Source organism: Notothenia rossii, assembly GCF_949606895.1.
Source record: "Notothenia rossii genome assembly, chromosome: 3".
Taxonomy (NCBI): Eukaryota; Metazoa; Chordata; class Actinopteri; order Perciformes; family Nototheniidae; genus Notothenia; species Notothenia rossii.
Window position 1 is genome coordinate 21,181,786 of NC_136901.1, and position 14,792 is coordinate 21,196,577.

The window sequence follows — 14,792 nt, forward strand, 5'->3', positions numbered from 1 at the left end:
TCAATAACAACATTGAGAACATCTTTATCTAAAGTGTAATTCTTTGACTATTTTGTGTGAAGATGTGTTGAAAAAGAAGATGAAAATATATGTTACTTAAAGGGAAACCAATTAAAACCAGCAATGAAAAATACTAAACAAGGTATAAGACTTGCATTCACATAAAAAAAAAAAAAAATGCATACAATGGGACTTGAGTGATTATCATGATACATACCATGGTAATGTCTGTAGTACCATTTGAATACTCTATGGAGTACCAGTTATCTGAGGTACCGCGGCATGTAGGGGAGACCAGGGATAGTTGCAACACTTTTGGGGCTTTTCCCCAATAAGTAAAAAACCATTTACAATTGGATAGCCATTTTGCTATATTATGCATTATCAATATGTCAGCTACTGAAACAATGTCTTTAAGATGTTTTTATGGAATAAGTACAGGTTGGAAAATGTATTTTAAAAAAAAAACTCAACTGTTACAACCGTCCTTGTGTACAGGGACAGTTGTAACCCATGCAGGCACAGTTGTAACATCTTAATAACGGTTACCCTTTTTCACACTATATGACAAAAAAATAGGGAAAGCTGTCAAATTCTAAGGCAACAAGATTTTAATGGGATTTCACACATCCTCCAACAAACAATGAAAAATGAACAGAACTTGAACAGAACTTAAAACAGAACACCAGAATTAATCAGATTCACAGTTGTGGCAGGTGTAAAAGGCACTTCCATCTGTGCAGTCGTTGTGTGCCCAGGCTTTACAGGAGCAACACTGCAGCCACATCTCCTTGGACCTGGAGTAGCTCTCCAGGCACACAATGCAGTATTGGGCCTCATCTTCATCAGATGAGGCCTGCATCTTCTGCTTCTTGTTGGGTATGGTTTTTTGGCCGAAATTGATTTTTGTCTTCGCTTTAGACTTCTTTGCGTTAGATCTTTTTTTCTCAGCCTCGAGTTGATCTTTCATCGGAGTGTCTGTGAGGACAGCGGTTTCTCTTCTTTTTCTCCCCTTTGTGGTCTGCTTCCTTGGTCCAGCTTTTGGATGTGGACGGATGGACAAGGGTGAGAAAGGCGTTGCAGAGGATGATGTCCCAGGCTCCACACATGGCCTGACAGGGGATGAGGCTGCGAGTAGAGGAGAGGAGGCTGTGAGTGGAGGAGAGGAGGCTGCGAGTGGAGGAGAGGAGGCTGCGAGTGTAAGAGAGGAGGCTGCGAGTGGAGGAGAGGAGGCTGCGAGTGTAAGAGAGGAGGCTGCGAGTGGAGGAGAGGATGCCACAGTTGGTGTTGGAGCTGCACTGGTAGAAGGTTCTGGTGGTGGGCGGTCTGTGACTTGGGATGGAGCAAAGTCGATATCATTGAAAATGTCTCTATTAAAAGGCCAAATTCCAGTGCACGCGAACCCTGCCTGGATATTTGATGGCGTTGCAGCCAGAGGAAGGGCACTTTTCACAATGCCCGGCAGATCGTAAATGGTCATTGTGGTTCCTGGATGAGTCTTCATCCAATTGTCACAGCGGCTGTTGATGTGCCTCTTCAGTGGCCCATATACAGTGCGATCTAAGGGCTGTAGTTTGTGAGAACAGTGGGGAGGAAAAGAGAGGAGGATGATCCCATGGCTCCTGCAAAAATTAATCCCCTCCACAGAAAGGTGGGAGGAGTGATTGTCCAGAATCAGCAGCACCTTTGACTCCTGTGAGCTCTTGGTATGGCTCTGGAAGTGCTTGAGGAAGACCAAAAAGTCTTCCTCTTGCATCCACCCAGACCCATTTGCTCTGCCAATACAGCCAGGAGGGCCATTGCTGGTGAAGAAGAGATGAAACTTCTTCCGGGGGAATATCATCATTGGGGGGATGGAATTCCCCAATGCATTTACAGCACATGCAAGTGTGACGAGAGTGCCCCGCTCTGCAGATGTCACACTGCCGACTTGTTTCGTCCCTTTTCTGGCAACAATCTTCCCAGGGTTTTGGACAGTTGTGACTCCGGTTTCGTCCATATTCCAAATTTCCTGTGTGACAAACTCATGCTTCGTCAGGACTGCAGACAGGTTGTCAAAAAACTTTTTCACATTTGTTCGGTTGAAGCTTGTAGCCCGTGAGAGACTGGTAGCCTGAGGTCTGCGTATGGAGAGGGTAGGGTGCCGCTTCAAAAACGATGTGAGCCAGTCAGCTCCGGCCATCTCTTTCTCTGCCCAGGTTTGAGGGAAGTTGCAGTTGTAGTTCTTTGCCAATTCATAGGCAAACTTCCGCACCTAAAATGAATATACATTGGAAAATATTTCACTTGTCTGTTCACTATAGGCCTCAATATATTTGATCACTTACTTTTCTTTTGTTCAGTAGCCTATAGATAGCCTATTCTACCTTAATTATGACCTACCTCCTTTGAGCTGAGACCATAATATAGATCAGCTGCCTCCATCAGGTAGTCTCTCAATAGCATCTCCTGCTCTGTTGAGAACACCTTCTTTGGAGTCCAGTAGCCTACTCTTGGGGGTGTGTGTGATCCCTGACTCTCCAACCTCAGCCTCTTCTTATGGAACCGGTACAGGGTGACATGGCATATATCCAGGGACTTTGCCACTTCCCTGAATGATTTGCCATCCTGAACTTCACCTGAGGCCACCTGCAGCAGAGCAAGTGGCACTCCCCTGTCGGTCTTCCTCTGTCTGATACTTGGCATACTGTAAACACACACACACACTTTATGCCTACTGTACAGTATTTAATTCTGTTTATTTTTACAGGGACAATGCACACCAATCAATGCTTGAATGAACAATTGATCATTCAAGCAAATGAGCCATCATTGTAAATGTGCCATGTTACAACCGTCCCGTTACAACCGTCCCAGAACCACCAGTCTTGCTTCACCCCCTGTGAACCTGCCTGATTGCTGGCTTGACCCATATTTAGCTAGCTATATTTGTAGCTTACAAAACAGTTATTCTAATAATACTAGTTTGGATTCCTAGACATTTTGAACTCAAGACAGTATCCAAAAAATACCTCATATCATTTTAGTTAATATTTGACCTCAGAAACACACTTTTGCTGATAACTTACGTGAGATATTCAAACGTGGCTCCTTTTTATTTCGGCGATCTTACCATCTAACTGCGCATGTGCAGAGTGAGTGTCATCACTCTAGCTTGTTTATGATTGGAGATATTGAGGGTGTTACAACCAACCCGTGTTTCAACTGTACCGGGTCTCCCCTACTATAGTATCGGAGTTACCATGGTACGTACCACGGTAACAGCTGTGGTACAACGGTATGTACCAGGGTTATACCATGGTATGCATCATGGTAACATCTGAGGTACCATGGTACGTACTATGGTACACTATGGTAACATCTGAGGTACCATGGTTGTACCATGGTAGTACCATGGTATACCATGGTATGTACTATGGTACACTATGGTAACATTTCTTATGGGACGTCTAGGTAGACAGCGCAACCTTCAAGAGCTGCTGCAACCACATACGATGTATGAAAGTAGCGGACACATTGCAAAGACCAAAACTCATTACTGTGCAACCCACTCTTTTCAGTCTGCGTACAAATGACCAGTGGCGTTTTCTCCTGGAGGCCAAGGGAAGCCAGGCTTCCCCTGTTTTTTCGGATTGTAGTTATCATTTTAATAAATAAATAAAAACACTTCGTTTAGTTTCGGAAAATCTTTGATGTGTGTTGCTGCCGGCCCGTCTCTCCCCCATTCTCATTGAGTATTTTACAAAGAGTGAAACAGCGCCCCTCTAGATGTTATGGTGAAACAGTAGATTGCACTCTCTGTTGGCAAGCCGAAATTTGCTTCCCTTGGTGAAAGAAAATGGAGGGATTGACCAATCAGATGAGGCTCACGTCATGCCCCTGCCAACCTGTGATGGGTCAGGGCCATACCAAGGGAAGCCAGAGGGGGCTGGCTTCCCTTGCCTCACAATCCAATCAAATTGCATCAACTTAGTGTTGCAGTGACGCGACACAAAAAGCGGAAGTAAGCTGCGTTCGGTTTCCCTCGACAAAATAGCAATGGGATTTCTCCATAGGATTTTGGAAAATAGCTCGAAAAAAAGTCAGTGGAAAAAGAACCTGTTAGGTAAATGCACGTTTTGTTCAGTCGGATAATATCCACATGTCTACCCTACTTTTATAATTTTCGAATCATAAATCTAATCGATAGAAGATAGATAGCGTCACTGCACCACTCTCACCGCCGTTAGAAAGTAGCAAGCAACTGAAGCAAGTGCAATTATGGAGGGTGGAGATTTAATCAAAAATAATTGTACTAAACTTCCGCTGCAGCAACAACAAATACAATCTGATGACAGGCCAATGCCCAAACTGGAGCTGTGTACAGCGAGGAACAAAGGAGCGAACCGGACGTAAAACGTTAAAGGTCTCCTGATTTAGTTTGTGAATGAATGCTTATTAGAGTTTCGGCTGGAGAGTGCGTGCGGACCTGTCGGTCAGTTAACAGGCGTGTGTAAGTCCTGCATCTGTATGATACAAATGTGTGTAAAATGATACCGGGCGCTGTAATCACTCATCTTGTTACGTTATTACATTGACCACCATACCCCCCCCCCCCCCCCCCCCCCGACCCAAAAGAAAGGACGTATTATTGGCTTCCCCTAATCTTTTCCCCACGCCGCGCTACTGCTCATGAGACAGTAACTTAGTTGAGTTAACTTTGGCTTTTTCACCAGAAAAAACAACAAACTCACCTGTTGGCCGCTCATTGTCAAATGAGGTCCGGTATCAGATCGCTAGATAGCTAGAAACACCGCTGTCATCAGACTGGCAAAGGCTGTTCCATGCTCTGCTCAACCTCCCGTCAGGTCACGTGAGTCACGTGACTTTTGTCCGTGACGTGAGAAGAAAAAACGTTTTTTATTTACAAAACTAAATGCATTAGTTTGTAGATGGTGTTTTGTATTTGCTAACCACGCTGTGTTTGTTAGTGAATAATAAGGCCTTTATGTATATATATATATATATATGTTTGTGGAGTTATAGGAGGAATTTAGCTCCATACCAGTCTGTCAAGCTCCTGAAGTTCGCAACCAACACCACGCTCATCGGACTCATCTCTGGTGGGGACAAGTCTGCCTATACAGGTGGGAGATGGACCATCTGGTGACCTGGTGCAGGGACAACCACCTGGAGCTTAATGCTCTCAAGACAGTGGAGATGGTTGTGGACTTCAAGAAGAACGCAGCCCCACCCACCCCCATCACTGTGTTTGACTCCCCAGTCACTGCTGTGGAGTCTTTCCGCTTCCTGGGCACCATCATCGCCCAGGACCTCAAATGGGAGCAGAACATCAGCTCCCTCATCAAAAAAGCCCAGCAGACGATGTTCTTCCTGAGGTAGCTGAAGAAATTCAACCTGCCAAAGACAATGATGGTGAACTTCTACACCTCCATCATCGAGTCCATCTTCACCTCCTCCATCACCATCTGGTACACCGCAGCTACAACCAAGGATAATGGCAGGCTGCAGCGTGACGTCCGCTCTGCAGAGAGGGTGATCGGCTGCAATCTGCCATCCCTCCACAACCTGCATGCCTCCAGGACCCTGAGGCGGGCAGGGAAGATAGTGGTCGACTCCTCCCACCCTGCACACAAACTGTTCACCCCCCTCCCCTCTGGCAGGAGGCTGTGCTCCATCAGGACCAAAACCTCTCGCCACCTGGACAGTTTCTTCCCTTCCGCTACCGGCCTCATCAATAAGGCCCGGCCCCCCCACTGACACTTTACCTCAGCCACATCATAGACTATGCATTACATTAATGCACACAATGTACAACAATATCTGTTTTAATTTCTTATTACTGCCGATTTTTTTTTTTATTCCATATTTTATTCCATTCCATTGCAATGTAAATACTGTTATATTTATATTTTACTATATTTGTTATTATTTCTAATATTTTTTCTAGTTCTCTATCTGTGTTTTAATTGTTGTTTTATTGTTATGCATGCACCATGACACATAGTCAAATTCATCGTAAGTGTAAACAGGTAATAAACCTGTTTCTGATTCTGATTCTAAATACCTAACCTTAACCCTTAACCAAGAACTAAATATTGTCTGCCATGTAATCTAATACTTAAGTCCTTGTTTGAATGAGTATCATCTTAGCTTTCAACCATTCCTGCACATTGGGTCCTTGTTTAAAAAAGTAGTGCGCACAAACTCCCACACACACATAAAGATGTAATGACAGCTGTCCGATGAATCTGCCAAAATAGATGAGTGCAGGCGGACAGGAAGTCGAGGTGGAGACACAACGCAGCTGAGGATGGTCCAGCTGGAACCTTCAGCGGATAGGTTACAGGGGGGGGGGGGGGGGGGGGTGTTCTGGGGCTAAGATGGGGGAGAAGGGGCCGAATGGGATTAGGAAGTCTTTGCACAAACGTTGAATAGACAAATTGTGTAAGCTGCACATATACTGGTAATATCCAAACCCTCTGCTCTCCACCTCATGGAAATCTATTTATGACACAAATTATGGCTTGCTGACATCGAAATGTGTAGGCTGTAAAAATGCATCTTTCACATCACACTGAGTTGGACCAAAGAGTGGCCAGATGTGTTTCATAGAAAGACATTTCCAATCTGAAACACCATGGCATCTTCTTATTTTGTGTAAATAACATGTAGAATTAAATAAATGTTTCAGACCTTATTAGACCGGATACAATACTGAGGCACACACACACACACACACACACACACACACACACACACACACACACACACACACACACACACACACACACACACACACACACACACACACACACACACACACACACACACACACACACACACACACACACACACACACACACACACACACACACACACACACACACACACACACACACACACACACACACACACACACACACACACACACACACACACACACACACACACACACGTGAGGTCACAGAGCTGTGTATATAACAAAACTTGTGAAATAATTGCACTAAACTGGGTTCTTTGTAGTACTTCCATTTACTGACGATGCATAACTACGTAGCCTCGATTAAAGCAAACAGAAGAAGACGACATGTATCAACAAACCTCTGCAGCCTGGACTTGTATCGGAGTAGCGGAGGAGTGATGAGGTATCTAGAGATCTGAGTCCAGAGGAGGAGTGATGAGGGATCTAGAGATCTGAGTCCAGAGGAGGAGTGATGAGGGATCTAGAGATCTGAGTCCAGAGGGCTGCTTGTGTTTCTGTTCATCAGGACATCATATGACCAGCAGATCCTGTGTGAACGCTCTATGTTAGTCAGTGGAAGTCCGACAACATGCACACTAACTTATATTGCAGTTAGGCTATACTTTTGTTTAGATAGCGTGAATAAACTAGCTAGAGAGCTAAAGTTAATTACATTCATCCAATGTCAGAAGGATTACCTTTTAACAAACGTTGTAATGCTTTTCTTTCATTTCAATTTGAGTAAAACATTGAAGATATAACATTGTACTGTTTTATTTTTACACTGACTCAGATATAATGAAAAGACTACGTCAGTCGAAGCTCAGCTTTGGTAAGGAAGAGACAGGACAGGCAGAGAGAAAGAGAGAAAGTGATAGAAGTCAGGGAGGAACTGCAGGTACAGTCACACAGAATGTAGGCTTAATAACCCCATCTATCTATCTATCTATCTATCTATCTATAACTTAGTCTTCATTTATAATATAGACAATATGCATACTTTTAAAACAACATACATATATTGCAGTTATGATCTCATAATAACATACAATTGTATAAAACACATTTTGATTACATTTTTGTTCTCTTTTGAGAATCAAACAAAACAGATTTAAATTAAAAAAAAGAATGCAAACAAACAAATGAAATGAACTAAATTGCTGAATTGCTTTTAACTCACTGGCAGGAGCGACAAGTGAGGAGGAGCAAAAAGTGAACAACGAGGGAGAGATTGAACAAAGAGAAAGGGTAGCGGACAGAGAGAGTAATGAACAGGAAGAAGACAGAGAGACTAAAGAAGATGGAAGAGAGGTTGCCGGTTATGGAAAGAGAGAGACATGTAAAATGAATGTTGAGCCCACTGACATGGTTTGAAATCAATATATTATCCGATTTGTGACCCCCCACAGGACTTAAAAAGCACCTAACTAGATCATGAAAATCCCCAAAATCCTGGATACGGCCCTGCACACACACAGCGCTGGAGCGAGGAGTCAGACTCAGCTCTGCATGACTGCTTTGAATCAACGGAATGGAGTGTGTTTTAGGACAACAATATCAACATACACACGGACATTTGCTACATTGGGAAATGCATCGATGACGTGGTACAGAAGGTTAATGTACGAACATTCCCGAATCCAAAGCCCTGGATAAACAGCGAGGTACGTGCCAAGCTGAAAGCGCGCACTATCGCGCACAGAGGTGGAGATTCAGATGATTACAGGAAATCTAGATATGAACTCCGGAAAGCAATTAGCAGTGCAAAGAGACAATACAGAGACAAAGTGGAGTCTGACTTCAAAGGCTGTAACACCCGGAACATGTGGGCGGGACTAAGAACAATGACAGATTACAAAGGGGCAGCGAGGTGTGCTGCGGGACTGTCTGCGTGCGTATCTCTCCCAGATGAGCTGAATTGTTTTTTAGCTCGATTCGAGAGCAGCCAGGCTGTGGAGGCACAGAAGGACCAGGAGCCCTGCCCTTTTGCTTTAAACAGGGGAGATGTGTGCAAATCCTTTAAAAGGGTTAACCCACACAAGGCTCCTGGACCTGATGGCATCCCTGGCCGTATTCTCAGGGTGTGTGCAGTTCAGCTGGCGGAGGTGTTCACGGACATCTTTAACAGGTCCCTGCTGCAGTCTGTAGTCCCCAAATGCTTCAAACTTCCTGTTCCCAAAGAGTCAAACCAGCCTCAACGACTACCGCCCAGTAGCACTCACCTCCATCATCATGAAGTGCTTTGAGCGGTTAGTCCAAACCTTCATCACCTCCTCCCTCCCTGACTCTCCCTGCTGTTTGCCTACAGAGCAAACAGGTCCACAGACAACGCCATAGCCATCACCATCACCTTCACCATCCACACTGCCCTCTCACACCTGGACCAGAGGAACACATATGTGAGAATGCTGTTCATTGATTACAGTTCAGCCTTCAACACCATCCTCCAAGTTGGTCATCAAGCTCAGAGACCTCGGGCTCAACATCGCCCTCTGTGACTGGATCCTGAACTTCCTGACGGGCAGACCCCAGGCAGTGTGAGTGGGAAACATCACATCCTCCACCCTGATCCTCAACACCGGAGCGCCTCAAGGCTACGTGCTCAGCCCTCTCCTCTACTCCCTGTTCACACACGACTGCGTGGCCACACACAGCTCCAACACCATCGTGAAGTTTGCTGACGACACGACCGTCATCAGCCTGATCACTGACGGCGATGAGACGGCGTACAGAGAGGGGTGTATCCCTCACACCTGCACATCAAGGGAGGAGACACTTCATACAATCCTCCAGCAGCAATATGAGGAATAGTTTGTTTGGCTCAGAGAGCCTGAGCAGATCTGGGAGGAGAGTGAGGGGATTGGATTAAAGACGACATCATGTGCTTGCACAATGCAACCCAACCCTGTTTCCTGTCCATCTGATGTTTATGCTGTTAAATGTTATAGCTTGCAGCTTGCATTTCAGAAATCCTCAGAGATATGTGTACAATGCAGGGAGGAGTTATTCATGTGGACAGAGTGCAGGTGGCTGGACAAAGACCCACCCACCACCATTACACCCTGTTTACTCTGCAGGGACAGCGTGTTTGGATAGTCTGTAATGGGCTGTAGGCCGTCACATAAACTCAGCTGTAAAAGGAAGGAACTCTGGGTCTTTATGAGACAAACACATCCAGGGAATTTACCAGAAGAGACTTTTTATAGGTTCAAACTGATTAACCTAAAGTACTTACATAAAATACACGTGTTGAAAGCCAAGAGGAGAACTGAATGTGTTCATGACAAAACTGGTGTAACCTATCGTCACTAGCAGTGGTGTAAAGTAGCTCAGTATTTTTAGTCAAGTTGTACTTTACTTGAGTTTTTCCATTTTCTGTGACTTTATAGTTTTACCCCACTAAAATTCAGAGGTAAATATTGTAATTTTAAACTACATTCATTTAATACCATTAGTTACTTGCAGATATGGATTATTAAGGAAAAAATATATATTCAACTCTTAAATCAGACTTTAGTTCCACCTGGAGTAAATTCACAAGCTACCCTGCAGTATACGAAGTCATTAAAACTGATGCAACTTTACCAGCTTTGATAACACTTTAATGATCAATCATTATAAAACATATCATATATATTATTCTGAAATGGACCAATCTCAATGACTACTTTGACTGTTGGTACTTTAACTATATTCTGATGCTAATACTTTTCTACTTTTAGTTGGGTAACATTTTTAATGCATGGACTTTTACTTATAATAGAGTATTCCTACAATCTGGTACTTCTACTTTTACTCAAGTACAGGACCAGAGAACTTCTTCCACCTCTGGTTCCTGGCCAGATAGATAGATACAGAATCACTCACATCAACACCTGAACACAGTTGTACAGTGTGTGCGTGTGTGTGTGTGTGTGCGTGCGTGTGTGTGTGCGTGTGTGCGTGTGTGTGTGTGCATGTGTGTGTGCGTGTGTGTGTGCGGAGGGTGCCTCAACTGAGCCGAAAATGCTTATGCGGCGCAATTAGTGTGGCGTGGCACGGTGTTGCCGCTGCGAGGCACCACTAGCAACTAGTCAGTTAGAGAGTAGGGGCTCAGAATACTGAAATCTATATTTATTTCATCGTTTTTTCCTTTTAAATGTTGTATTCGTTTCTAAACCACACACTGTTATTTACTCAACAATAACACATTGTCCTTGTGTTTATGTATTTGTTTGATTAATAAACACAAGTTGGAGTCCGTCAGGACCGAGGGTCGGAGCAGCTCATAGTAGTTGCTTTAGAGAATTTTACACCCGGAAGTAAGTATTCTCTCCGCTTCGCTTGACAAACCCCGTGATAGTCCTCAAGCTCTGTGATTGGATGTTTGTTTGTGCGCCGAGGGTTACGCCGAGCGTCGAACAGCACTTTGAAATGGGATGGAACCACGGCAGACAGTCAAAACTGGATTTGAACGGGTCAACCCCTGTCCCCCCCCCCCCCCTCCCCCACCCCGTCCCCAGAACTACACATGCTGGCTATTGTGTGTTTTGCAACATGCTCTATGGCACGTCTCTATTGGGAATTGTAGTTTTAAAAGACGTTTTCGTACTTCCCATAATAAGAAGTTGCCAGTATTAAACTGTGTATATCCCTGGAGGTTTAGGGGATAGTCACGTTGTAATAACAATAACTCATCTCTCACTCGTTTTATTTTTGAGCTTTGCTAAAGTGTCCATCTTGGGATGCCGTTTGGAGTTGTCCAATATGGCGGACCATCTCGCACATGCGCAGTACCGATCGGGCAGGGGGACGGATCGGGTTGTGACACAAACAACAAATAGCGTGTGCATTCCATTTTCACTCTTGTCTATCGAAAACATGTTTTGTGCGGTACTGGAGCTATCAGCCATTGGAGTGTTGCTTGTGGAAGACATTCTCAAGCAACCGTTTCGCTTCTCATGCACTGATTCGCTAGCTGAACAGCCAATCAGAGTGATTTCTTTGTCCGACTGCCTATGGCCGACACACGGCCATGAAAGGCCAAATAAGGCGTGTCACGGCCGACGGTGCGGGACACACCAAATAGGGTTATGGCTAGAAAGGATCCGTCTAGATCCGTCTAATGTAAATATGACGTCACGTTCTCGTTCTAACTCTCGTTGTAATCGGAGCGGCTCGGTTGTAATCGGAGCGGCTCGGAAGCGCAGTCACGTGGCTGAATGTTTACGTTTGGGATGGCGAGAAACTAAACTATATTAAGTATGTAAATACTTGTTAGCGGTCTTGCTGTTGAAAGAAGAATGACAACACTGTAGATCAGCAACACTATGGTTTATTTTGTATTCACAGGCAAGTCAACGTTGTTGCAGTAAAAGTCCCAAGATAGCTCCTGGTGCAATAAAATGTATGTTGCATGTTACTGCTGTAGATGTGTTTACCTCTTTTATATCCCGTTGGGTAGTTTAATCTGCAGCAATGCATCATATTCTATAATATCATCATATATGTGTAGCTTTGTCTCTGTCTTATCTTTCAAAAGTAAAGTGAAACAGCTGTTTTCAGCTTTGTGATGATGCATTTTCAAGCTGATCCAAGAGGCTTTTTAAACACCTTACTTGGCTTAAGAGGGAGGGGAATTTTCTCAACACATAAAGGAACACTTTATCCTTCAGTTTATCACAAACATTACATCAACACATTTGGAGATCCTAATTTGAATCCAGTCTGTAATTTGATATTAAGGTTTTAATAATGAAATGAGGTCATGAATCGAGTTCAAGGTTAAGATCATCTTTATTATCCTATGTACAAAAATTAACATACAACATTAATATAACAGTAACGAATAAAACAAAATAACATTATGCAACTCTGATCTTCTTGCTGATACTTTTCAAAGTTACTTTTACATTTGCTCTACTTCTCCTGCTACTGTTTGCTCTGCTTTCAACTTCTCTTTCAACTCTGCTCTTTACTCTGCTTTCCCTGTTTCCTCTGTTCTCCTCTCCTCATCTTCTCCTCAGACTATCCTCCTTTTGCTGTATCCTCTCCTCTCCTGTTCTCCTCTCCTCATACTCTCCTCCTTTTGCTGTCTCCTCTCCTCTGTTCTCCTCATCTCCTCTCCTCCTCAGACTCTCCTCCTTTTGCTGTTAGATATTTAGACTTTAATGACAGCTTATGATATACTTTTTATAACTACATCAATCACATGCAATGGATTAAAAACGTTGTTTTACTTACCACCTCTTTACAGCTCCATTCATCTCCAAGCTTCCAACATTCACCTGGCGGTGGAGCCTTGGATGAAAACAACTTTTGATATGATACAATACAACAACAATAGTTAACACCTAGCCACAGCAATAAGCACAATGAGAAGACTAATGGTCTCTTTTATACCAATTTCTATTGGAGTGAAATGAACTGTGCCATGTCACATAGGATTGGAATGGATGATTGGCTGTGTTTTGTGAATATAGAGGAGATGGCAAAAGTAAATATACTTTGTTCTTACCTAAAGCATCTATCCTCCTCTTCGTACCCCTGCCTGCTCCTCCCGCATTAGACTCTGGGGACTTAGCTTTTAAAATCTTGTTCAAGCTGTGCACTCTGTAGTTGGATCTCATGACCTCAGCTTTATGACCCACCCGGCCTGAAAAAGGGTGTCTACGATGGCTGGTACTGAGAGGTGTTATGGTCCTCTTCTGCCTTTTGTGTTTGGGGGGCGTGAAGGTGAGAGGAAGACTACTGTCATGTGGGGTGTGTTGCTTTACGTCCTCCAAAAGATCCTTTAGTCTTGATATCACTGTACACATGAACGTCTCATCCTGTAGGTGGTATGTGTGCTCAGTAATTTCCCGCAATAAGGTCCCACACTACTGTCGTTTCCTATCTCTTGAGGACTTTGAGTGGTTACCACTGCTCTGATTACAACGAGTTAGAACGACGTCTCTTCTCGGTCTTCCCGCGATCTTCCCGCATCCCGCCCACCCCGACCCTTTCCGATTACAGCCGAGCCGCTCCGATTACAACGAGAGTTAGAACGAGAACGTGACGTCATATTTACATTATACGGCTCCTTACTAGCCATAACCACCAAATAGGCTCTGTGCACAAGATGGCGTCTATCAACTTCCGGCGGCTGGGTGTGCGGCTGAGTACTTCCGGTTTGAGTACAGAGTTTTGACATCTTGACAGTTTGTTATGTCACACCGAGAGCAAGAATGAGCGGATTTCGGGGTGAAGAAAAGCGATTGGCCTTCCAGCATGTAAGAAAGTCGGCACTACATTGCTGTGTGCCTCTTGGTACAAATTCGTCCCGTTATCAGAATCAGAATACCTTTATTAGTCCCACAGAGGGGAAATTTGAAGCGTTGAAGCAGGAAAGAACCACAGACAGCTTAGTGTTGAATATCTTACATTTGTTAAAAAGTACTAAGTTATAATATAATAAACAATATGCTGAAAAAGTACTAAGTTATAATATAATAAACAATATGCTAAAAAAAAGATTAAAAGTTACATAATTTTTAAAAATGCAGATCAAAAACAAATCAAATCTACAAATCAAATCCTGTAGCAGTTCTTAGGATTCAGCAGCCTGTTATATATTACAGTTATTAAAGATGGCATATGTATATATTGCACATAAAGCACATAGTTTGACGGTATTTAACAGCAGCAAGTTACACAATGCTATAATCGGGAGATAAGTTTCCATTCATTTCGGCAAGACTGGGCAACAACGATTAAAAGATTTCTTGCTCCCAAACCAATTGTGTATTTCATTACAAAAAGCAGTTATACCATACTATGTTTAGGTACTAATGAATTATATCTTCAAAACAAACGCACACATAAATAACAAAGGAAAATACATAATTTAATAAAACCGCAATATTATAACATTTTACAGATTCATTTAATAAACTTTTACAAAAGATAGGCTGATGTTATGTCGGGGGGAAAAATACATATTTAAACATTTCAATTAGTCTCTGCATATTTAAAGAGCCTGTGACACGAGTTTCCCCCATCATCCAAACCCATCAATTTGAGTAAATAT

General features: G+C 43.4%; 1 protein-coding gene and 1 long non-coding RNA gene across 2 annotated transcripts; both read right to left on the minus strand.

Annotated features, from left to right (window-relative positions):
- Positions 1 to 290: 290 nt before the first annotated feature.
- LOC307033553 (uncharacterized protein) lies at positions 291 to 3,221 on the minus strand. The gene is made up of 2 exons (XM_079672065.1): positions 2,383 to 3,221; positions 291 to 2,254 (listed from the first exon to the last, which is right to left on the minus strand). The coding sequence occupies exons 1-2, from the start codon at positions 2,683 to 2,685 to the stop codon at positions 692 to 694; spliced, it is 1,866 nt and encodes a 621-aa protein (XP_079528191.1). The 5' UTR covers positions 2,686 to 3,221; the 3' UTR covers positions 291 to 691.
- Positions 3,222 to 12,501: 9,280 nt separating this feature from the next.
- On the minus strand, positions 12,502 to 13,021 carry LOC307034492. Its single transcript, XR_013806939.1, has 2 exons — positions 12,968 to 13,021; positions 12,502 to 12,889 (listed from the first exon to the last, which is right to left on the minus strand). It is a non-coding gene; the product is annotated as an uncharacterized lncRNA (long non-coding RNA).
- Positions 13,022 to 14,792: the final 1,771 nt, after the last annotated feature.

Coding starts and splice junctions, on each gene's coding strand:
- LOC307033553 (XM_079672065.1), bottom strand. CDS start 2,685: ATGCCAAGTATCAGACAGAGGAAGACCGACAGGGGAGTGCCACTTGCT. Junction 2,255..2,382: donor ATGGTCTCAGCTCAAAGGAG/GTAGGTCATAAT, acceptor TATTCATTTTAG/GTGCGGAAGTTTGCCTATGA.